We start from the raw sequence: 25,469 nt of genomic DNA, 5'->3' as shown, positions 1-25,469 counted from the left end.
ACGACATTGGGCTGTGGAGAGTATGCATTGTTTGTTGGATGGCTGAGGTCTTGCTGCACAAACCAAACACAGTCACATCTGAAAGAAATCTGTCAAACTCTTTAACCTTTGTTTCAAGACAGATTCTCAGTAAGCATTCTGAGAATTTCATTCAGCTGCCACGTAATTGTATTATTTTACATTACATAATTTCCTCTTCTTTAGGGGGACATTCTGCAACACTAATGTTTGTGTTGATTCTCAACATTCCTTTTCAGCTCATCCCCTCTCTTTTCCTGAACGTGCTACCCACTTGGATAGTGGGGTCAGCCGTGGCTTAGTTAGTAGCAGACTCGCCTACAAGTTATAAAGTTCCATTTGAAGTCCCACTTCAGTATGCAAGTACAAAAATCAAGGCTGATGCTCCAGGGAAGCACAGAGAAGAGATAAGATGTGAAATCGTCACTCCATCTGCCCATATAGAGTTTGTTGGAAAACTGGGGTGGGGGGGGATGTTCTCCCTACTAATATCTATTGCTCAATCAAACAATAAATTGTCATTATCACAGTGCTGCTCTGCACAAACATGGCTGATGTGCTTCCCGCATTACAATAGTAATGATATTTCAAATGTAATTATTTGACTATAAAGTAGGTTGAGTAATACGGTAGTTATGAAAGTTGCTTTATCAATGCTAGTCTGCTTCCTGGAAGAGAAGAATTGATCTTGAGCAGGAAAAAGGACTTTCTTTCTTCCCCCTTCCCTCATCCAAGGTGTTGCCATAGCCTAAGGTGAACTAACTCATGAAGAACTAGGGTTACACCTGGGAATATTGTGTCTTTTTACCTTCATAGTCATCTGCGGTGCAACTGCACACTTAGCCCGACAAGGGATTTCTTCAATAGATTCTAAACCTTTCCTTTTTTCTGGTATGAATTGGTATTTGCTCCACTGTCTTTTACACGTCCTTTCAGCTCCTTCCTCACTGACATCAGTGTGGAAATCAAGCCTGATCACTACTGTACATTGCTCCTGGTGGCCAGTGTAGAATGGCTTAGGTGACCAACATCTGGCAGTTCCATTAGTTGGGGAAAGTTTTCATTTCATAGAATCCCTACAGTGTGGAAACAGGCCCTTCAGCCCAACAAGTCACACTGACCTTCCGAAGAGTAACCCACCCAGACCCATTCTCCTACCCTATATTTACCCCTGACTAATGCACCTTATACTTTGGGCAATTTAGCATGGCCAAGTCACCTCACCTGCACATATTTGGATTGTGGGAGGAAACCGGAGCACCCGGAGGAAACCCACACGGACACAGGGAGAACGTGCAAACTCCACACAGACAATCGCCTGAGGCTGGAATTGAACCCGGGTCCCTGGGCAGTGAGCCACCATGCTGCCCCAAAGTTATTAGATAGTGCGACCCTGTGTTTCGCTGAAAATGTTTCTTTTAACTTTTCTTTTTACTTTCATCCGGACAATTTGCAAGAATACCAAATTAAAAAGAAAATGACACCTATGCTATATAAAGGGACAGTGTTGATTGGTTGACATGTGAACTTTGATGGTTAGAAGCGTTGCTATAGATAAGTACAAGTTAATGATGACTAACAGTTAACTGTCAAGCTTTGTTTAAATTTTAATCTAACAGGTCAAGGCATTGCTCTGAAGATGGCTATCATCTGAAACAAAAACAGAAATTGCTGGAGAAACATAGCAGCTCTGGCAGCATTTTGGAAAGAAAGCAAAGTAAATATCTTAGGTCCAGTAATCCTTATTTAGAGCTGATTGTAGATAGGAAAAGGTGGTATATTTGCTGAAGACAGGGGGTGGAGGGGCAAGGAGTAAACAATAAGCCAAAATGGAGCCCAGAGAGAGAAACAGTAGTTGGACAAAGGGATGATAATGCTGAGCCAAGGAGAAACAAAAGCTGCTATAAGAGTCCATTAGTGCATGAAAATGGATTGGCTGTGAGCCAATGTAATTACAAGTGCGGGAGTGGGTTAAGGACATGGAAGAAGGTGGTCAGGCTCAATTATTGAATTTGGTATTGATTGTGAAGGCTGCAGGGTCCCAGAGCGGAAAATAAGATGCTGTTCTTTGAGTTGACACTGACCCTCGCTGCCATCTGTTTTCTTGCATTGAAACAGGTGCCGTGTGAGTAGATGTTTCCTCTGTCTTCAAAAAACAGGGTCCTGTTTATTAGTATAGTTAGCTTCCAGAGCGTGCAAGTGCAAGTGAACCCAACTGACAGTCCTGAACTGGTTGTCAGTGTAATGCTTTGCAAACTCAGGATTCTCTGGCAAATATTGTCCAACTATGAAATCAACATCTGATGTTGTGAGTTTTGCAAACGCTGGTTAGGTATGGTCAGTAAGTTGTTTGTTGTGAACAATTGAAGAATGTTGTTATTTGATAGGATATACCAATTTTGGGGGCATATGGCCTACATACATAGCATCACACAAGCACTGAAATTCATATGCCACATTCCTGATTAGTGTGATACACTGAACAACTTTTTGGCTTGATGGCAGCATGCTGTTAGTGATGTTCCCACTAAATTGAAACAATAAAACAGCTTTAAACTTCTGCTGCACACTTTGAGATACCTTATCTTGCGAGGGTAATCAAAGATAGTTTTGGCAAAACTTATTCATCAGCTATGGTTACCTGCTCATGATCACATTGTTCTTAATGGTAGCTGCTGTGTGCTATGTTTCCTATATTGCAACAAAAACTATGCTTCAAAGAGTATTCAAGTGCTGTAGAGGACTTTGGTATGTCCTTAAGCTGGGAGAGGCCCTGTAAAAATGCAATTCTGTCTGGAGAACATGATGAAAAGGAAAAGCAGAAATCGCCAACCCAATGGGTCATTTAATGAGGCAAGGCTATTGGGTGTGAAGGAAGGTTAACGATGACCACGTAACACCTCAAATTACACACCTTATTAAAAATTCCAACAGCAGAACTTCACAGAAGGAGCCCTATATTTCTTTCTCTTTCGAAATTAAAACTTAGCCAAGTACTTCATACTAATATTAGCACAGTCTGATTTTCACTTGGTCATGGAATTAGAATGTAGTTGTTTAGAGGAACAGTCAACTTTGGAAAAAATAACATGAAGCCAATTTGTATTGAATTTTTTTCTGCTGATGAGTTTTGAGACTATTTATAAAAAGGATAAAAAAGGCGGTGTCCTCTAAATTTCAATGCTGTAATTTCAGAGTGTTCTGGCCTGCAGAATGGTTACATTGGAATATGTCTCAACCAGTATTCTTTCACTGGTATAGAAACAAGAGTTTATCTTACTAAATGTGTTTTTTAATATTGTTTGATTTCCATGGTGGTATGAATGCCTTTTTTGTCTAAGTGTTGGGATATGTTTTGATGTCAATTCCCACATGTTTGAGGTCACTGTGAAGTCCTCGCCTGAGGTGTGCAGATTCTCAGGTTGAACTCACCACCAGTTATCTCTCTCTTGAATGAGAGAACAGCCTGTGGTCCATGGGGGCTGTAGTAATTTTCATTTTCTATAGGTGTTAGGGGCTCAATAATTCAATGATGACTTTGAAGCTCCTCCTGGGTGTTGTACTGAAATTGATGGATAGAATTTAATGTAAGCTCTTGTCTGTCAAATTGACAGCCAGCAGTCAGGACCTGGGATAGCAAGGTACATTTGGGATGAATAACTGGGGTATGTTCTATATGGGTGAAGGGCAGGGAAGGGGGCCTGGGTCAGGTTCAGTGCTGAGGCTTGTGACTTGCTCCACTGACAAAGTTATGTGTTGCCTCTTTTTCTGGAAAACCCATTGTATTAAATTCCAATCAGGCACCCCACAGGGCAGCAGTGGTGAATGTTCCCCAGGATCAAGAGGTTATGGGCAGGGGGTGGGGCGGGGGTGGGGGGGGGGAGTGGAAATTCCATCCACTGAGAGCATCTGGCTAACTTGAGACTGACAGCTCATCATTGCTCAGCCAAGCCACTCGTCAGTGGTGGTTGCTGTTGGTAATGCAACCACCTTGGTCAGGGTTGCTGAGGTCACAGATGAATGATGGTTGGAGACGGATTGTGAGGTGGACTTTGAGGAGATGGGGTATTGGCAGCAAGAGCCAGGGTTATGTGTGTCCCTTACTGGCCCCAATTTCCTCAGTTCTTCTCAATGACAGGCTTCTCAATCAGGCACTGAGCAACCGCAAAAAGGTTTACTTCTTGGGTTTCCCACACGACAAGCCCTCTGCCTACTATTGTGTAAATCCCAGCAGCACTGAGATGAGGTCCTCAAGTGGGCCTTAGTTAACACTTAATTGCCCCAATTAACAAAGAAAGTCTTCTTGCTACAGACTTAATTGAGGTAAAGGCAGGAAAATATTGCATCTACGTGATCAAATGCTCCCATCACCAAACTCAGCAAGGGAGTGGGCATTAAATTCTGCCCTCTGTTTTCCATAACCAGTCAGCATCATGAGGAGTCAGGGGTATATAACATATAATTTGGATACTGCATTATAACTATTATTGACTCTTGAAGAGATTGGTTGTAGACTGTGTATAGTATCTGTGAGAACAGCGCAGATTGACAAGGACAGTGGTCTTTTTGGATTCATTCAACTGATGTGGATGTTGCTGTCTGGGCCAGCATTTATTGCCCATCCCGAATTGTTCCTTGAGCTACCTTTCTGAACCTCTGTGGTCCATTTGGTGTGGATACACCAAAAATGTTTTTGGGGATGAAGTTTCAGGATGCTCACCCAGCAAAACTGAAAGAATGCCGATATATTTCCATCAGGGGGGTGAGTGGCTTGGCGGGGATCTTGCAGGTTCCCATGTATCTACCTCCCTCCTTCAGGATGGTAGTGACTGTGGGGTTAGAAGGTGCTGTCTAAAGAGCCTTGGTAAATTTCTGCAGTGCATCTTTTACGTGGTGCTGCTGCTATGAGCATAAGATGTGGAGAGAGTGAATGTTTGTGGATATGGTGTTTTAAAATATTAAGGATTGGATTGAAATGGGTGGATGAAAGTGGTTTTGACTTTTTTATTTATTATTGTGGTTTAAATGGTGCATTTGACCAATCAATAGACTCCTGTAGTTTTGGCAGGTCATCTATTGTCAAGCAACTTCTAACTGATTGATTGCCAAGTAACCTCAACCACATCATTCTTAACCAGGACAGAACCAGCCTATCATCAGTTACAAAGACTCAACTCAAAATGTTAACACTGTTTTTGTCTCCAATGATACAGCTAGACCAGTTGAGATTTTCTGGCAGTTTCTGTTTAGGTAATTAAAGGAATGGAAACACTTTGAGGGATGAAGAGAACTCTGATTTCTGAAGTTTTGCTGTTTTTGAATTACCCCCTTGCAATGTGAATATTTACCTCCCACAACTGTGTCCCTGCCAAAACCAACGCACCACCACCTCGCTACCCTCGCCAACCCCATGACCTCCAGTCCCTCACTACCACCTACCACTATCACCAGCACAACCTCACCCCACCATCCCTAGCCCCCAACCTCCACCTCCACCAACTTCTCGCCATCAACTACCGACACAATGCCCACCCCTACCCCCACTACCATCCCTAGCCTCCACAAATCCCCCCACCCTCACCAACACCACCAGCACAATTCTTTAAGGCTTTTATTTGATTTGTTCAGTGTCTTGAGTTGCTCAATAATCACAACCAGCACTGGATGCAGGGCACTGGTACCAGTGTATCCTGCAGGGCAATTTAAATCCTTTTGAAAATAATTGAATAATAATTTGGTTTAGGAATGGTGTTAAGATCGTGGCAAAGCCTTGAGTTATTGTGCAGATCATAGAATCCCAACAGTGTGGAAATAGGCCATTTGGCCCAACAAGTCCACATCAACCTCTGAAGAGTATCCCACCCAGACCCTTTCCCTCACCCTATTACGTTACACTTCCCCTGACTAATGCACTTAACCTACACACCCCTGAACACTATGGGCAATTTAGAAAGCCAATTCACCCAGCCTGCACATCTTTGGATTGTGGGAGGAAACCAATGTAGAGAGGCGAAGAATATGCAAACTCCACACAGATAGTCTCTCTGAGGCTGGAAATGAACCTGACCCCCTGGCACTGTGAGGAAGCAATGCTAACCACTGAACCACCGTACCACCCTATATATTGCTTCATCTAATTCAACATCTTAAAAATGTACATTTCACCATTTTAATGAGAAATGTTGAAGGAAGCCTGTTGTCATTGCTGTGAGGCGATTTCTTTTATTACTGCTCTTGGAGGGAAAAGAAAATTTCTTTTCCTCTACATTATTTCCATGGAGATTTTAATAAATTGTTTGATGCTAATGTGTGGAACCTTAACCAGGACTGTGCAGACATATATTGGGCCTGTGCTTATCTCTGTGAACCCATTCAAACAAATGCCCTACTTTGGAGAAAAGGAAATTGAAATGTATCAAGGAGCGGTGAGTATACTGCACTTGGTGAAAAGTTGGAGACTTTGGAAAAGATTGGCAATAACAGAGGCTGGTCTCACCCAGCTACTTATGTGAAAGATATGCCACAAGTTCTGTGATGACCACACTGGCCAATAGGATCCCCAGATTAGGGCCTGGCCAGGACCATGCTACCCCCTTAGAATTGGCATTGGTTCCCCTGAGGCAGCAGAAAGGAGATAAGGCACAGTTCATGCTGCTACTCCTGATGCCTTTGGAGAGACCTGCGTCGAAAGTAGTTAGACATGGTCGTATGTTGCGGAGATTTCTGCTGTTCATAGTAAAGATTTTTGCACATACTCTAAACACAGCTAAGACTGTCCTGCCATCTGGCTGATGGGACAAAGTGCAAAAAGACAATGCAAGGCAGTCAGGGATGCTGTGAGCATGAAGGTGGGCTCAGAGTGAGTACATGTAATGACAGCAAGCGAAGAACCTGGAGATGAAACCTGATCCAGTCTATTATTATGGACCAGGCCAGACCCCCTCCAAATATTTTAAGAAGATAGCCTAGACCCTAACTTTTTCTTATTTTTAAGGCAGATGTGAAGTGAATATTCCAGGTGTGATGCAACTCATCAAACCACTCGACTTTATGCAAAACAGAATTTATTTGAACAATACACACACCACTCTCTGTGTGAAAAAGTTGCCCCTTAGGTCCCTTTTATATCTTTCTCCTCTCACCCTAAACCTATGCCCTCTAGTTCTGGACTCCCCCAACCCAGGGAAAAGACTTTGTCTATTTATCCTGTCCATGCCCTTCATGATTTTATAAACTTCTATAAGGTCACCCCTCAGCTTCCAACGCTCCAGCGAAAACAGCTCCAGCCTATTCAGCCTCTCCCTATAGCTCAATCCCTCAAACCCTGGCAACATCCTTGTAACTCTTTTCTGAACTCTTTCAAGTTTCACAACATTCTTCCAATAGGAGGGAGACCAGACTGCACACAATATTCCAAAATGGCCTAACCAATGTCCTGTACAGCCACAACATGACCTCCCAACTCCTATACTCAATACTCTGACCAATAATGGAAAGCATACCAAATACTTTCTTCACTATCCTTTCTACCTGCAACTGTACTTTCAAGGAGCTATGAACTGCACTCCATGGTATCTTTGTACAGTAATATTCCCTAGAACCTTACCATTAAGTGGATAAGTCCTGCTTTGATTTGCATTTCCAAAATGTAGCACCTCGCATTTATCTAAATTAAGCTCCATCTGCCACTCACAATGTTGAGATAGGCTTTGCCAAATTTCTCACCTGATTCTTCCACAAGTTTTACCATATCCCACCTTGCTCAGGTCTCTGTAGGATTCCACCCATGATATTGCCTTGAGTTATAAGTAGCCGGTCAGTTTTAGTCACCTACATGTACAGTAATTTAAAAGGACCAACTTGTGGTGGCCTTGGAGGTTGCTACTTGGTTGTGCAGCTTCCAGAGATTATTATTGAGCTGTGTCTACCTTGTAATATTACTCTAGCAGCTTTAGGATTTGTTTTTCAGGTGATTATATATACACTATTTTCTTCAAACCTGATCAGGTTCTTTGTAGTTTCCGTCTTGATGGAAGACTTTTTAACTGTAATGTGTCATGTTACACTGTGGGGTCATCAGAAAGCCTTTTGGGCTCTTCACAGCATAAAGTAAGATGTTATGGTTTTGAGAATAGAGCCTACCTGACAGGGTAGTAAAGAAAGTGTCTAGCACACTTTCCTTTATTGTCCAGGCTTTTGAGTATAGGAGGTTGTATAGGATGTTGGTGTGACTAAGTTTGGAGAGCTGTGTACAGTTCTGGTTGCTCTGCTATCGGAAGGATGTTATTAAGTTGGAGAAGATTCAGAATGGACTTACCAGGTTTTTGCTGGGACTGGACGGTTTGAGTTATAAGGACAGGCTGGATCGGCTGGGACGTTTTTTACTGGAGCATAGGAGGTTGAGAGGTGACCTTATGGAGATTTATAAAATTATGAGGGGCATAAATGAGGTTAATAGCAAAGGTCTTTTCCCTAGGGTGGGGGAGTTCAAAACTAGGAGGCATATTTTTAAGGTGAGAGGAGAAATATTTTAAAAGGAACCTGAGGGGCAACTTTTCACACAAAGGACAGTTCCTATGTGGAATGAACCGCCAGAGGAAGTGGTGGATGCAGATACATTTACAACATTTAAAAGACATTGGATGGGTATGTGAATAGGAAAGGTTTACAGGATGTGGGCCGAGCGCAGGCAAGTGGGACCAGTTTAGTTTGGGAAGCCTGGTCAGCATGGACATGTTGGACCGAAGGGTCTGTCTCCATGCTGTATGACTCCATGACTCTATAACTGAACGTCCAACGTGACGGTATAGTTACTGACATTCTCTGTTTAGCCTCAGATATGAAAGCTCACTGGAGCGTGTAAGAGAAGACTATTAATATTAATGAAATCCTATTCCAAATAAACATGGGCAGAAAAAAAAGAATTAATTGCAAAAAATGTTTTAAATACTTTTGTGGAATGGGATAAAAGTTGTTCCACTGAAAATATAGTTTACCAATTTGTGATACAAATTGAGATGAATTTGGTAGTGAAAGAACACATCAAAATAAATAGATGGGAAGGAAAAGACTTGTAAGTATGTGAGGAAAGAGCAAGGGAGTGGAACAAATTGGATAATTCTTTGAAAGGGATGGTATGGGCACGATGAGCATTTCGTCTGAAATTATCTCTTTCCCTTGTGTTGATGATGCACCACTTTTCTAGTTTTACATTTGCATCCCTTCCTCTAAATCTTAACCAATCCTACATTTTCGTGATCGCATCATTATAACTTCATCATATGCTTAACTTTGCATATCTTCATTCATTCCCCTAACTCTGTCAATTGCTTATTGCTAAATAGTACCATTTCAACATGCTCAAACACACTTTTTCTATTTCTTGATATATTTTCCCATCATGCAACACAAGCATAGACTACTTAAAATTCACTGCTTTAGTTGAATAGATTGAAATGACTGGATTAATACTTCGTGATATAATGGAGATGTAAAGGTAAGTTGCCATTGTTCCACTGTCTCAGTAGAGAGAAATTAACTGGAGATAGTTTAACCTGCAGGTCACCACACTTCAGGTGAGGGCAGAGATCGAGAAAGAAAGTCCTTCATGGTAACCTGAGCCAGTGCAGGAAATTGAACCCATGCTGATTGCATACTATGTATTATAAACCAACTGCCCAGCCAGCTGAGCTATCCGACTCCCAGTGGAGAGGATATATTGAGAGATTAGGCCTTGATTTTCCACAGTGCGATTACAGGATCAGTGTTCTTGGCCTGGTGGATCTTTTGAAGTGAAGGTCCCCTTGGATTTGAGGCCCCCTCCCACATTAAATTTGGAGGCTGGGGCATATAATTGGATGGGGCTCCATGACCTAGTATCCTCCATCTGATCGAGTCTGGAGCAGGTAGGCTTGTGGATAGCCTCTCTGGCAAGATGCTAATTGAGGCCAAATGTGGGTGATTTATGCCAGGTTAAGGTCCTCATGCTGCTGCAGCTGAGATTGATTAGCAGGCAGAGGTGTTACCACTTAGCATGACTTTAAATTCTGCCGTTCTTTCTAGATCTTTGTTTTCTTTACGCCCATATTTACTTGTTGGTGACTGGGCGCCATGAGGATAGTTGATGTGGATTTGTGTGTATGGTATCTCTGTACTTCCGTTAACATTGCCTCTTTCCCCATCATCTAGGCCCCATATGAAAATCCACCTCACATCTATGCTCTGGCAGATAACATGTATCGCAACATGATCATTGATGGGGAAAATCAATGTGTCATCATCAGGTAATCCAATTTGTATATATACTCTTTTTGCAGCTGAGTAAAACATAATGGGAGGAATTTCTCCCTTTCTTGATTTATAACCAACCAAATCACAAAAGTTATTTATTGGGTGATTTTTCTAGCAGCCTTTACCTTTTATATGTCTCATTGTCTTTAGGCATAATCAAGCACTTAGCAGCTACAAAAAAGCTTGGTTTCTTAACAGTCAGGTTTATTGCAGTAAATAATTGCTGTATTTTGTGGGGAATGAGTTTGTTCGTTGCATTATGCAAGAAATCAATGGTAATGCATAATCAATTAAAATGCTTGCACCTTGGAGCTTTTCTGGTTACTTTGTTCCCATTCTTGGTGCAAAGCAGCTATTTTGGTCCTTTTATATTTTTCCTTTTCATTGGCTTTGATTAATTATTCAAAGCATTAATTGTTCCCACAGTGCAGTTGAAGAGAACACTTCCCAAGTTTTCACTCTGCTTGAATCAGGTTCCTTTGACTCCAGAGTTATCCTGGAGATCTGTTCAGTCAGCATTTATGCTACAACATCTGATTTTTTTATCACCACAGCAACATTTTGACCCAGTGTGATGAGTGTGCATATCTGCACTCATACATTCAAATTGCTAAAGGTTCAGCTATTGATGGGTGAGGCATGTTCAATTCCAATCCAAGATTTCCTTTTGCCCTCGTTTTACAAAATCAATTGTCAGTAACACAACATAAGCTGTGCCCTATTCTGTCCAGCTATGAAAAGTGGCACTGTGTGAGCCTGGAGAAATTGTGTGCTTGTTAATTATAATGACAATGTGTGTATTGTTCTGAAGTTTCAGGGAAGCTGTTCTATTGTAAGGTTTCCTTGAAATAGGAGCCACCAACTTTTATCCCTGTGGGATTTGCTCTTAAACACATTGAATTGCATGCGAGTCCACGTGAAATCAGTGCATCTGTATTCTGTATATGTTGTTTGTGTTACCAAGAAAGTGTGCCAAACAATAGTGTAACCAAATAACCTGTAAAAGTTCCATAATGTCACAGGCAGACAAGGTAGTGCAGGTGGTATTTGGTACACTTGCCTTTATTGGTCAATGCATTGAGTATAATTGAGTGTAATAGTTGGGCTGTCATGTAACAGCTATACAGGACATTGGTGAGGCCAGTTTTGGAATACTGCGTTCAATTCTGGCCTCCCTGCTATAGGAAAGATGTTATGAAACTTGAAAGGGTGCAGAAAAGGTTTAACTACGATGTTGCCATGGTTGGAGGGTTTGAGCCATAGGGAGAAGTGAATAGGCTGGGGCTATTTTCCCTGGAATAGTGGAGGCTGAGGGATGACCTTATAGAGGTTTATAAAATCATGAGGGGCATGAACAGGGTGAATAGCCACTGTTGTTTTCTCATGATAGGGGAGTCCAAAGCCAGAGGGCATAGGTTTAAGGTGAGAGGGGAAATATATAAAAGGAACTTAAGGGGCAACTTTTGCACACAGAAGGTGGTGCGTGTATGGAATGAACTGCCAGTGGAAGTGGTGGAGGCTGGTACAATTACAGCATTCAAAAGGTATCTGGTTGGGTTACATGAATTTTCCTAAAGAAGGGCTTATGCCCGAAACGTCGATTCTCCTGCTCCTCGGATGCTGCCTGAACTGCTGTGTTTTTCCAGCACCACATTTTTCAACTCTGGTCTCCAGCACCTACAGTCCTCACTTTCTCCTAGCTGATCCTTACATGAGTAGGAAGGGTTTAGAGGGATATGAGCCAAATGCTGGCAGATGGAACTGGATTGATTTAGCCACAACCACCTGATGAAGGAGCAGCGCTCCAAAAGCTAGTGCTTCCAAATAAAGCTGTTGGACTATAACCTGGTGTTGTGTGATGTTTAACTTTAGAATATCTGGTCGGCATGGACCAAGGGATCTGTTTCTGTTCTTTACAACCCTATTTCTCTAATTTTGGCTAGAGATGGATGGGAAGTTGTGTAATCATGATGACTTCATTAATGGTGTCTTTGAGTAGTAGGTCAAAATAACTTATGAGCTGAGTCATGTGTTTTGTGGCTATGATTTGCATGGAGGGTTTCTATCTGAGGCTTAGCAGGTTTTCCTGCTGCATCTTACCAAACCCACCTCAGTGAATGCATATCCTGCCCCTACAGCATTAATCTTATCCGATTCTAGTCCCATTCTACTGTTTGCCTTGACTCTGACTGCAATGAGCAGCTGACTGACTATGTTCAAGCCCCTGGACTGGGATCCGCCCTTAACTTATTGTGCCAAGACTCCCTGAGCGAAGGCTATCTCCCTTGATTAGACTAAGGACTACTGACAACCATGACAAGCTTCCTGGCTTTGTGCCTGCATTAAATAACATGGTAATACAGCAGTACTGTGAGTCTGGTTAGGAGGCACAGTGGCACAGTAGCTTAGTGCTTAGTACTGCTGCCTCACAGCATAAGAGACCCAGGTTCGATTCCAGCCTCAGGTGACTGTGTGAGGTTTGCACATTCTTGCTGTCTCGGTGTGGGTTTCCTCTGGGTGCTCCAGTTTCCTCCTACATACCAAAGATGTGCAGGTCAGATGGATTGGTTATGTTATTGGTTGCCCATAATATCCTGGGATGTTCAAGCTAAGTGGATTAGTCATGGTAAATACAGGGGTACAGGGATGGGTCTGGGTGGGATGCTCTTCAGAGGGGCGGTTTGGACTCATTGGGCCAGACTGTCGGTATTCAATGGAGAAGGCAAGGCAAGTGGTTGTGATCATTAGGGTAGGCTGAAAATGAGTGAGTGCTAAGAGAGCAAGCAAACAGCTCAGAGATGCAGCCTGGTCCAGTTCATGAGCTGGATGTGTCCCTGAGTCTAAACTGCAGCCCGAGGTGCAGCTTTGAGGTACAGAGTAAGTGGATTGGAGATGTGCCATGAGGGGTCTTAGAGCCTTGCACATGTCAGGTGTCAATAACTGTAGACATTGGGTGTGTGTGGCCAGTGCCCATGGAGCGTAGCTTGAGATGTTGGTGCCTGGTGTCCAACATGGAGGTCTCTTGGGTACATGGCAGGCTGAAGTTGCCAGGTATCCACATTGACTTCCACATCAAGCATCTAGTTTGCTCGTGGCATGTAGTATATTAGGTAGCTAAACATTAATGATGTAAGATCTGCAGTCAATAAACGATTAACAAGCAATAATTCCCCTTAATGGGCAACTTACTATTGCAGGTGGCAATATAACTTTGATGGCCAGAACTCAGTTAAAAGATGCAGTGAGTTGTTCTCGCATTGAAGTGGACCTTGTTGGACTTCTTGTATGCTTCTGCCAGATTTTTTGCCATAGCCCTCATCATTCCGGCCCGAGAAGATTCCACCTGAAACTTTTATTTAATCCTTTTGCAAATCAGAGTTTTGTTGATGCTCCCTTTGCCTCCCCTTTCATACTTCAATAAAAAGAAAGATTGCTGCAGCATTCATTAAATGCTTTTGAGAACATCACATCAGCTTCCTTCTTCAGCGATAACAGCATGCAGTAATCTTATGATAGTCATTGACCTGAAATATTGGAATGGATTTTCAAAGTGGCATGGACACCTGGATGAATTCTAGGCCCTGACCCAGCACCAAGGTACATCACTCTTCCAAGACAATTTTCCGATGCAAATGGTATAATTTGGGCTTGGTGCCAAATTACTGGGAGTGAGCAACTCCAGCGGTAGCAATATTGGAGGCTGCTGCATCACCAATTGGAGGCAAAAACCCAGGAGGTCAAACATGGTGAACAGTAACCATGGCAGATGTGTTAGAAGCAGTGCTTGTGCTGGCACTAGTTGGTCCCTACACATTTGAATAATCCTCAACTCTGAAGAGACTTACTTGGTCCCCATGGGGGAACCCAACAGCTGTGCTTGAGCAGACTGTTCCGACCTAGCCAACAAAAACATTGAGAATTACAGAGGCTGCTCAACACGCTCAAGAGCAGTTAATTGATGACGATCAGAAAAGATCAAAAAAGCCTCAAAAAAAACCCACAATCCTTTTAAAAATTGAAAAATGTCTTGGAAGCTTTGAAATCTCAAGGAGAAACTCTGAGAGCATATTCCACCCCTATTCCCTAATCCTTTCATAATCCGCCTATTATCTGGCTTTTCTCTTCACTGATGCTATCTGGTCTGCCGAGTATTTCTAGCATTTTCTAGTTTTATTTCAGATTTCCAGTGTCTGCAGTATTTCAGTTTAGTTTTGATCCCAGTTTTTGGATTTTTGTTTGCTGTAGTGCCTATGGATGTTTTTCTAAGAGGCCCTAATGAGGTAGTAATGGACACCAAGGCAGAAAAGGAGACATTGAAAGGGAGTAAGGATGGGGATGGGGCAGAGCCGAGTGAAAGGGAACCACATAGTATCAGCCAGCATGAGGGCGAGGAAGAGAAGTTGGAAATCAGTAATGCAATTGTACATCAGGTTAGGGTGTACATCATTTTAGAAATGGCAATTCATAGAAACTACAGTGCAGAAAGAGGCTAAACAGCTCACCGAGTCTGCACCGACCCACCGAAGAGCATCCTGTCTCTGTAACATTTTCCATGGCCTGCACATCCCTGGATACTACAGGGCAATTTAGCATGGCCAATCCACCTAACCTGCACATATTTGGACTGTGAGAGGAAACCAGAGCACCCAGAGGAAACCCATGCAGGCTCATGGACAACATGAAAACTCTACGCAGACAGTCACCCAAGTCTGGAATTGAACCGTGGAATTGTTTTGCTCAATTAAAAATGTGATTGATCCCACCATGATGACAGCGCAATTGTGTTTGTGGGTGTCAGATTTCAGTCTTCAATCAGATGCCACATTGTTGATTGACCCAACTGAATAGACTTGGTTGCGACTTTTAAGCTACTTGCTTCTTCCTTCTGACCTTTAAGTAATAGCATTCTGTACTTATCATTTAAATAATGTTTCCCAATATTTGCAATTTGTTTCAGCACTGAAATTACTTACGCACAATTAAGTTTCTGTCTGCAATTCATTCTTTTTTGTAAAGTCTTAGTAAGTTGATTACCATTTTATAATGGTCCTCCTAGTTTCTGCAAATCCCATAGAAGGTGCAAGCATGATTTTTGTTTTGTGTGTAAAATTCATAACAAAATGAATGAAATGGAAGCCATTTAGCAGGGTTCTGATTTCTACAGTAGGAAAGTTTTTTTGGGTGTATTGACAGAGGAAAGGGTGAGAACAGGAAGTCATGCACTGAAGATCAGGATGTGATTAATGGTGTTCAGTCGTCTCATTCAGGAACTGTTATTATGCATGAATTTGGAGCAATTTACAGGGAAGGAATTTTTAAAAATGGTTTTGTTTTTATGAGAAATTTAAAGTGAAGTGAAACATGAGACAAAAGTCACACCCAGCATTCTGAAGACTTACCAAAATCATTAGATACCAACAGAAGAGTTGATAATGTAAAGCATACAACTTACAAACTTGCTGCAAACAGGAATTGCATGCATCTAATCACAGCTGTCCTGTTTGAGGTTACTAAGCGATCAAAGAGCTTGAGTTAATACAGGGCTTTATCGTGTTAGTGCGCAGCAAATTATTTTTTAGGGGAATACCTCAATATGCAAACAGGGAGCTGGTTAGCTCAGTTAGCTAAATAGCTAAAGTGTCTTTTAGGATTGTGGCAACAATATAGGTTTGGTTCCAGTACTGGCTGTGGTAGACCTTTTACATCCTGCCCAGGGAAGGGGAAGGCATTGACAAACCACCATCGACAAAAACTACAAAGGAAAATGGTTCAGGATAAAGCATCAGCAGACAGTGAGCTAACGACCCACCTTTAGGTCAGAAGCTCAAGGACACACAATTCAAAGGTCCATTTTAAGGGCACTAACATGGCCCATTTGCATAACACCAGGGATGTCAGTAGAATGAAGTGAAAAAATCCATACCGAAAGGTAATAAGCTAGATCATTTCTGGGCTTTTGTTCCTACAGTTACTTATACTAATAAGGAAGGGTGTAGTTAATCATGTGATAGCTTAGAAGCAGCACCTTCCTTCCCACTCAACACCTATTAATGCTACCTTATGAATTGGCTGACTGGTGGACTTCCCCTCAAGTGAATTATCTCTAATCGCGTGACCTCATCATCAAAAAGAATGCACAGTTTACTGTACTGGCAGGGAGAAAGTGAGGACTGCAGATGCTGGAGATCAGAATCGAGAGTGTGGTGCTGGAAAAGCACAGCAAAGCAGGAGAATCAATGTTTCGGGCATAAGCCCTTCATCAGAAACCAGGGCTTATGCCCGAAACATCAATTCTCCTGCTCCTCGGATGCTGCCTGACCTGTTGTGCTTTTACTGCACTGGCATATTATATTGGTCTCTATCTCTCTTCCCTGCCCTAATCGTGGTGTGTCAAATGGCATGTGGCCGTGGTACACAAACTCGACATTTCATTTCTCTTTGGAGCCAGCCTGCACAGTCTGTCTGACAGCAGTCCCAGGCTTCACAATGGTCATCAAGAATAATCAGCGATTGTTTCTGCAGTAGAACAACTGATGGATTCTGTTACAAGCACAGAGAACGCTGGAAAACTCAGCAGATCTGGCAGCATCCATGGAGACAGAAACAGAGTTAACATTTTGAGACTGGTATGACTCTTCTTCAGAATTGGATTCTGTTGTTCAAAACAGACCGAGACCAGCACATGTTGCAGTGTGCAGTGCAAACACAAAGATTGATCTTTCTTCCAATTTTTTCTCCTCAGTGGTGAAAGTGGGGCTGGAAAGACAGTGGCTGCAAAATACATCATGAGTTATGTCTCCAGAGTCTCTGGTGGTGGGCCCAAAGTACAGGTAAAGCGACATCATTTTACAGCAAGATCTACATTATATCATATTTTCTTTTAATTTTTTTTATGCCAATATGCCTCTGCCTTGAAGTTTGCATTTTCACAGAAATTTGAGTTCATGTAGACTTCCTTCTGCATCATTAAAACAACTTTATCTAGAGGCCAGAAAATGGTAACTTTACAGAATTACTAAGGCACTGAAGGGGGCCATTCATCTCATCATGTCCTCACTGTCTCTTCAATGAGCATTTATGACCATTCCACTGCCATTTCTCTGTACCCTTACATATTGTTTCCAATTAACTAATCTTCTAATGCCATCTAGAAGTTCACAATGTTTGAATCCATCAAAGACTTTGTCGATTATGAATGCTGTGATTGGTAATTCCAAAATGTTCAAGAAGATGAGTTCTTGAGTACTGTCTCTCAAGACTGCTCAGCTGCCTGGCTGGGTTGTGTAGTTCCTACACCTCCTGTGATATCGAAAAGATAAAGTTCATTTCAAGATAAAGAAATAGTACTTCAGACAGAATTTTTTGTGTGTAGTGAAATATTTTGTTATTGACCAGTGCAGCAGATTTTCATATAACCCAAGCGCAGTAATTTATCATTCCTTTTTAAGGAGGGTTTCTTTTTCCTCTGTTGCAGCATATAAAAGACATCATTCTTCAATCAAATCCACTCCTAGAAGCATTTGGGAATGCTAAGACAGTGAGAAACAATAACTCCAGCAGATTTGTGAGTTCCAGAGGTCGTGTCCTGTTTTGACTGTTAATATCCTGTGGGTTTGGCTGGGGAACTCTGATGGAAAGTCTTCATCTCCAATAATGTTTGGTGGTTATTTCTGGTTTGATCCTTTTCCTCCGAGTGCTAAATTTCCTTTATAGAGCAAATAAGCGTGGTTCTCGTTATACTTCATCTCCCAAACATTACTCACTGTGAATTCTTGGCCACACCAATTTTTCTGTCCACAATGCAGTCTGTTTCTGTGGCCTTTACCCTCTAACCAAGTGAACTTTACCTAATGGCTAGCGGCATTTTTATTCCAAGATGTATTTGACTGTGTTTCCAAAAAAGAAGTAAGGATAGAAATAACTACTAATATCATATAATAATGTTGTTGATCACAATTTCTAACAAGCAAAACATCATTTTAAATCATAGCATGCACTGATAATAAGTTATTTATTTTTATAATTCTGATATTTTCCTCTGAATAGGAAAAAAAATGCCTCTTTTGTTCTCAAAGAGTATTGGAAACTAATGTGATGTTTGAAAATTAACTATGCTTCAATTAAACATTGAGTCATAGGGGTTTACCGCAAGGGAGTGGGCCTTCGCCCAAACTTGTCCATGCCACCCAAGTAAATTTCACAAGTAAATTAGTCCCATTTGTTTGCGTTTGGTCGATATCCCTTCATACTTATCCCATCCATGTACCTGTCTACATGTTTCTTAAATGACAAAATTATACTTGCCTCCACCACCACCTTTGGCAGCCCATTACAGACAATCACACCCTGTATGTGAAAACATTGCCCATCCAGACCCTTTTATATTTCTCCTCTCTCCCCTTAAACCTGTGCTCTCTAGTTTCAATTTATCCCCATGGTAGGGGAGTCTATCTACCTTATCTATGCCTCTTATGATTTTATAAACCTCTATAAGGTCACCCCTTAGTCTCCTACACTCCAGGGAAAGAAGTCCCAGCCTATCCAACCTCTCCTTACAACTCAAACCTTCCAGTCCAGGTAGCATCCTATTAAATCTTTTCTGCGCTCTTTCAAGTTTAATAATATCCTTTCTATAGTAGGGCGACCAGGCCTGCATGCAGTACTCCAAATGGCTTCACCAATGTCTTGTAAAGCTGCACCAAGATGGCCCAACTCCCTGTACTCAATGCTGTGACACGCTGTAGTCACTTAAAAAATGGGAGAAAGTGAGGACTGCAGATGCTGGAGATCAGAGCTGAAAGATGTGTTGCTGAAAAAGCACAGCAGGTCAAGCAGCATCCAAGGAGCAGGAGAATCGACGTTTCAGGCATAAGCCCTTCTTCAGGAATGAGGAAGGTGTCCTCATTCCTGAAAAAGGGCTTATGCCCGAAACGTCGATTCTCCTGCTCCTTGGATGATGCCTGACCTGCTGCGCTTTTCCAGCAACACATTTTCAGCACAACTCCAATCCTGTCAGGATGTCTACCTAACTTTGTTTACATCAGTACCTAATAATTATCCAATTCGAATGCTGAGTATTATTCAAATGAAAGTTCCCAGCTGTTAGCTAAGCAATGTCTTCTGAGCAGATCTTTTCTATGGCTGAGAGAATTTGTATTCATATAAATAAATAACCTCCTGGCCCTTGCTGAAGGTTTGAAGGTATATGCTATACAAACACAGGTAGGTGAGGAGGGGATAACTGCTTCTGCACTTGAACCTGATGAGCAAGAGAAGTCACCAGGCTTGTGCTTACCAGCTGGATTTAGTTGCTTTCCTCCCGAGTAGCCCCTTCTACCCACAAGCCTGGGTGTGTGGAGTCACCTCAACTATTGCATCAACTAATGCGAGTGAATAGCACAGCTCAAAAACTCGAAACTGGGACATTTCATGTCTGTACAACAGCGGTTTACTCATTTATATTAAGCAATCAGAAGGGTTGAAACAAGTACTGGCTCAAATTACACACTAGGTTTGTTTTTCTCTCTGTTTTGCTTTTGAGGGAGCATATAAAATCATCTTTCAGCAACATCTGCCGAACTCACTTCTTTACAAGTATTGCAGTAAAAAAGAAATTTTACCAGTCCTGAGTTACACTTTTTTTAGAAGTGACTCTCAATAGCCTTTTGCAGAAAAGAGCAGACTGTAGTGTCAGTCTCATTATCATCTTGTGCTGGCTTCCCTGAACTGGAATCTGATCCATGTCTGAGGTGGGGATGTTTGGTTTCTCTCTGATGAACATTGGTGAACCAGTTGGGTTTATGCAACTGTTGTCAACATTCATCTTCGCTTCTCTGGTATTAGCCCACAAATTACTGATCTATTCAATTCAGGTTTCACAACTAGTAGGAACAGTTATGAAGCTGGATTAACAACTCGGAATTTAATATGAAACTCTGATTCCACACTTGTGGTTGACCACTTGGTGCCTTTAGGGCAACTGGGATGGGTTAAGAAATGTTGCCTAACTTGCGTCGCCCACATCCACAGGACCAAGTAAAAAATTAAATAAAAGGTACAGGATAAGCGAGCACAAAGAACCTGCAATTTAGCAATTGTATTCCATCACAAGTTGAGAGGCTATGCTAGGAATGAAATAAAAAGGCATTGAGCAGAAACACTCTTGCATTCAGCAGCCTTTGTGTTATAACCTGCATCTTGTTGCATATTGGTTTCAGCTAGCTCTCCAATACCTAGTTAAAATAAACTGTTTATTGTACAATGAATACAGGCAAAAAAATTATAGCACTAGCATGATGGCTCAGTGGTTAGTATTGTTGCCTTGCAGCACCAGGGCTCCGGGTTCGATCCTAGCCTCAGGCAACTGTCTTTGTGGAGTTTGCACATTCTCCATGTGGGTTTCCTCTGGGTGTTCTGGTTTCCACCCATAGTCCAAAGATGTGCAGATCAGGTGGATTGGTCATGCTTAAAAAGTGCCCATAATGTTCAGGGGAAATGTAGAGTAATGGGATAGGGGAATAAGTCTGGGTGGGATACTCTTCAGTGGGTCGGTGTGGACTTGTTGGGCTGAATGGCCTGTTTTTTGCATTATAGTGATTCTATTAAAAAAAGATACAGAATATTTTAAAAAGGGATAAAGTTGAATCACAAGTGAGGTTTTTAGCAGACCTCTCTACATGTTTATCTGATTGAATGTAGAGAAAAAAGAATGTTAAGTAATCAGTCAAAGGTCGGGTGCACACTGAACATGTTTTCAGCAACTTAGAACCCTATACAATGAATTGGAAAATAGTAGGCTTGCTGGTGTTATCGGAGACCTCACCCAGCTTTTTAAAGATCAGAAGCTGAATCTAGAAAATTAAAAATAATATGTTTCAGTGTGTAGGTGATTGATGACTCTGTTATAGGACCTCTATAATTTTATTACAAAGTGCTATGCCTTTAATTATTAGAAGCCTAAGTAAAAAGAAGGAAAATGACAACCAAAAAAGTGGAATGAAATGTAGGAATAGAAAATGTTTTAAAATACGAGATTGATTGAAAAAGTGCAAATTGTGCACTTGGAGAAAAGTTATCAACTCAATTTTTAAGTTCTCTATAGAAAGAAGAGATGTAATGTCTGCCTGTAAAAAGATTGCTTGTAATAAAACATCATTTGGAGGTTATATATTCACTTTTGCAAGTTTTACTTGCTATAATGTTGATAATGCAGTAACTGAACCATTTTGAACTTTGGATTTTCAAAAGGTTCCAAAGGTGATGCAGCACTGACTTTTACAATTATAAATTAACGTAACATTGTGGGAAGAAGTTAGCAATGATTCACTTTGTAAGTTCTGAGAAAGTTCCAATGGGGAACAAGAATCTCAATGTTCATTTAGTGTAGAAGGTTATTTCGTTCTGAAGATCCTCCATATCCTATTTCTCCAATTTCTCTGAGGTATGGAGTGGTGAGGCAAGTTGATAGTTTGTGGTCCTTGCTGCTCCATATGGATGGACAATAATTCCAGGTCACTTTTGTACTTATTCTTATAGCCAGATTTAGAGCAACTCAGAGCAGTTCTTCACTGAGATAATTTTTATTCTTAATGTGGGCTGATGCTGATGGGACCCACAAGTTGCTTTTTCATCTTGTATGACTTCCCACTTTAGAGGATAGTTTGTTTCGAGTCAGAAGAGCTGGTGAGATTACAGATCGGAGCTGGATCACGAAGCTCTTGCTTTATTCCTGATGATCCAATCTGCTGCCCCATCATTTCCTATGTGAATCCAGCAATGTATTAATAGCTTTTACCACTCCCAAGTTGCCTTTTTAATGCCAACAGCAAACTCAACTTTCTAATTTTTCCAGCAATCTGTTTCACATCTGATCCAATGCCCTAAGGGAAATTTTAAAATATTCTCATTTTTAATCTAGCCCAAATAAGTTATACTGCTAACATCTGTGCTCACTGTTGAAAATAAAATTTATGCTGACCTCAACCTCATCTATACATTTTCATCATTCTAAACATTTTGTGGTCAGCAGCGAAAAATCAGAATGGTGTGTTGCTTTCCTGGTGCCAGGATCAAGGATGTCTCGGAAAGGGTGCAGAATGTTCTCAAAGGGGAGAGGGGCCAGCAAGAGGTTTTTGTCCACATTGAAACCAATGACATAGGAAGGGAAAAGGTTGAGATTCTGAAGGGTGACTACAGAGAATTAGGCAGGAATTTAAAAAGGAGGTCCTCGAGAGTAGTAATATCTGGATTACTTCCAGTGCTACGAGCTAGGGAGGGCAGGAATAGGAGTAAAGAGCAAATTAATGCATGGCTGAGGAACTGGTGTATGGAAGAAGGATTCACATTTCTGGACCATTGGAATCTCTTTTGGGGTAGGTTTAGGGTGAGAGGGGAAAGATATAAAAGGGACCTAAGGGCAACTTTTTCACGCAGAGGGTGGTATGTGTATGGAATGAGCTGCCAGAGGAAGTGGTGGAGGCTGGTACAATTACAACATTTAAAAGGCATTTGAATGGGTATATGAATAGGAAGGGTTTGGAGGGATATGGGCCGGATGCTGGCAGGTGGGACTAGATTGGGTTGGGATATCTGGTCGGCATGGACGGGTTGGACCGAAGGGTCTGTTTCCATGCTGTACATCCCTACGACTCTATGATTCTATGTGCAGGTTAGATGGATTGGCCATGCTAAATTGCCCATAGTCAGGGGTAAATATAGGATAGGGGAATGGGTCTGAGTGGGTTGTTCTTCGAAGGGTCGGTGTGGACTTGTTGGGCCGAAGGGCCTGTTTGCACACTGTAGGGAATCTAAGAAAAAAAATCGGTCTGATCCCTCATTGAAATAATCTTTTTTGTCCTGAAAGGAGGTTTCTGTTTGCCTTTACACACTACAACTATTACCCAGCACAGACTGGGCAACAGGAATTTTACATAAATCAGTCAAAGACCAGATGCATCTGAGCTTTTTGCTTGGTCTCAAGGTTGTCTTTCATTGGAAAGCTCCTGATCATATCAAATTAGGTCGAGGGAAGGAACCACTTTTCTTTAATTAGCTGCCTTAAAGTAAATTGCAGGAAGGAAAGGAAAGCTTTGTACAAATTAATAAAGGATGAAGAAGGTACAAAGTCTGATCCAGCTTGAGTTTGAGACAAGAAAACTGCAAATGCTGGAATCCAAAGTAGATTAGCAGGAGGCTGGAAGAACACAGCAAGCCAGGTAGCGTCAGGAGGTGGTGAAGTCAACATTTCAGGTGTAACCCTTCTTCAGGACTGGGGTGGGTGTGGGGAACTGCAGATAAAGAGGGTTGTGGAGGCAGGGTGGTGAAGTGGGGATAAGTGAAGACAGGCAGAGGGTATGACCTGGTTAGTCAGTGGAACTGTAAGTAAACAGTATTTCAACTCCATCTCAAACATCAAAAACTGTATGTACAACAAACTTGTTCATGCCTCCACCCCGATTCCCCCCACCATCACACCCACTCCAGTTACTGGCTCCGCCCCCACTCCCAGCTCCACACCCACACCAGATCCCAGCTCCCGGCCCTGCCGAGTTTTCACCATCCCTCCAGACCTCCCTCTCACTGAGGACAAATGATCAGTCCTCAGCAAATGACTCACCTTCATACCCCTCCGTCCACACATCAATGAATTTAATACACGCCATGACATCGAGCACTTCTTCCTCCGCCTCCGAGCTTACTTTCACAATCAGGACTTCCGCCCACCTCCCGAGGACCCCTTCGCCCACCTCCAACACACTGCATCCACCTGGACACCCCGCGCTGGCCTATTACCTGCCCTCAACCTCTTCCTTTCCAACTGCTGCCGGGACATTAACCACCTCAACCTGTCTACCCCCCTCCCCCACTCCAACCTCTCACCCTCACAACGCGCAGCCCTCCAATCCCTCTGCTCCAATCCCGACCTCACCATCAAGCCAGCAGATAAAAGGGGCGCAGTGGTAGTCTGGCGCACTGACCTCTACACCACTGAAGCCAAACGCCAACTCAAGGACACCTCTTCCTACTGCCCCCTCGACCATGACCCCACCCCCCATCACCAAACCGTCATCTCCTAGACCATACAGAACCTCATCACCTCAGGAGATCTCCCACCCACAGCTTCCAACCTCATAGTCTGGAAACCCCGCACTGCCCTGTTCTACGTCCTTCCCAAGATCCACAAGCCTGACCACCCTGGCCAACCTATTGTCTCAGCATGCTCCTGCCCCACTGAACTCATCTCTACCTACCTCTACACTGTCCTATATCCCCCTAGTCCAGGAACTCCCCATATACGTTCGAGACACCACCCATGTCCTCCACCTCCTCCAAGACTTCCGTTTCCCCGGCCCCCAATGCCTCATCTTCACCATGGATATCCAATCCCTCTACACCTCCATCCGCCATGACCAGGGCCTCCAAGCCCTCCGTTATTTCCTCTCCCGACGTCCCCAACAGTACCCTTCCATCGACACTCTCATTCGTTTGGCCGAACTAGTCCTCACCCTTAACAATTTCTCCTTCAAATCCTCCCACTTCCTCCAGACCAAAGGGGTAGCCATGGGCACACGTATTGGCCCCAGCTATGCCTGTCTCTTTGTTGGCTACGTAGAACAGTCGATCTTCCGTAATTACACCGGCACCATTCCCCACCTCTTCCTCCACTACATTGATGACTGCATTGGCGCCACCTCGTACTCCCGCGAGGAGGTTGAGCAATTCATCAACTTCACCAACACATTCCACCCTGACCTTAAATTCACCTGGACCATCTCTGACACCTCCCTCCCCTTCCTGGACCTCTCCATTTCCATTAATGACGACCGACTTGACACTGACATTTTTTACAAACCCACCGACTCCCCCAGCTGCCTGGATTACACCTCTTCCCACCCTATCTCTTGCAAAAATGCCATCCCGTATTCCCAATTTCTCCCCCTCCGCCGTATCTGCTGCCAGGAGGACCAGTTCCACCACAGAACACACCAGATGGCCTCCTTCTTTAGAGACCGCAGTATCCCTTCCCACGTGGTTAAAGATGCCCTCCAACGCGTCTCATCCACATCCCGCACCTCCGCCCTCAGACTCCACCCCTCCAACCGTAACAAGGACAGAACGCCCCGGTGCTCACCTTCCACCCTACCAATCTTCGCATCAACCAA

The 25,469-nt window shown here is 42.7% G+C and overlaps 1 protein-coding gene across 3 annotated transcripts in view; it reads left to right on the top strand.

Annotated features, from left to right (window-relative positions):
* The window catches only part of myo1ea (myosin IEa), a 149,960-nt gene that overhangs the window by 46,876 nt on the left and 77,615 nt on the right, over positions 1-25,469 (top strand). For 2 of the 3 annotated variants that reach the window (XM_072565030.1, XM_072565031.1), the window contains exons 3-6: positions 6,354-6,443; positions 10,207-10,301; positions 17,051-17,138; positions 17,783-17,872. In XM_072565030.1, the coding sequence (XP_072421131.1) occupies positions 6,354-6,443; positions 10,207-10,301; positions 17,051-17,138; positions 17,783-17,872 (363 nt within the window). The remainder of the gene's footprint in view (positions 1-6,353; positions 6,444-10,206; positions 10,302-17,050; positions 17,139-17,782; positions 17,873-25,469) is intronic. The other variant, XM_072565032.1, reaches the window with a different exon arrangement.

Source organism: Chiloscyllium punctatum, chromosome 48 (genome assembly GCF_047496795.1).
Source record: "Chiloscyllium punctatum isolate Juve2018m chromosome 48, sChiPun1.3, whole genome shotgun sequence".
Classification (NCBI taxonomy): domain Eukaryota; kingdom Metazoa; phylum Chordata; class Chondrichthyes; order Orectolobiformes; family Hemiscylliidae; genus Chiloscyllium; species Chiloscyllium punctatum.
The sequence above is the reverse complement of the archived record's forward strand: the minus strand, read 5'-3'. Positions and strand labels throughout refer to the sequence as shown.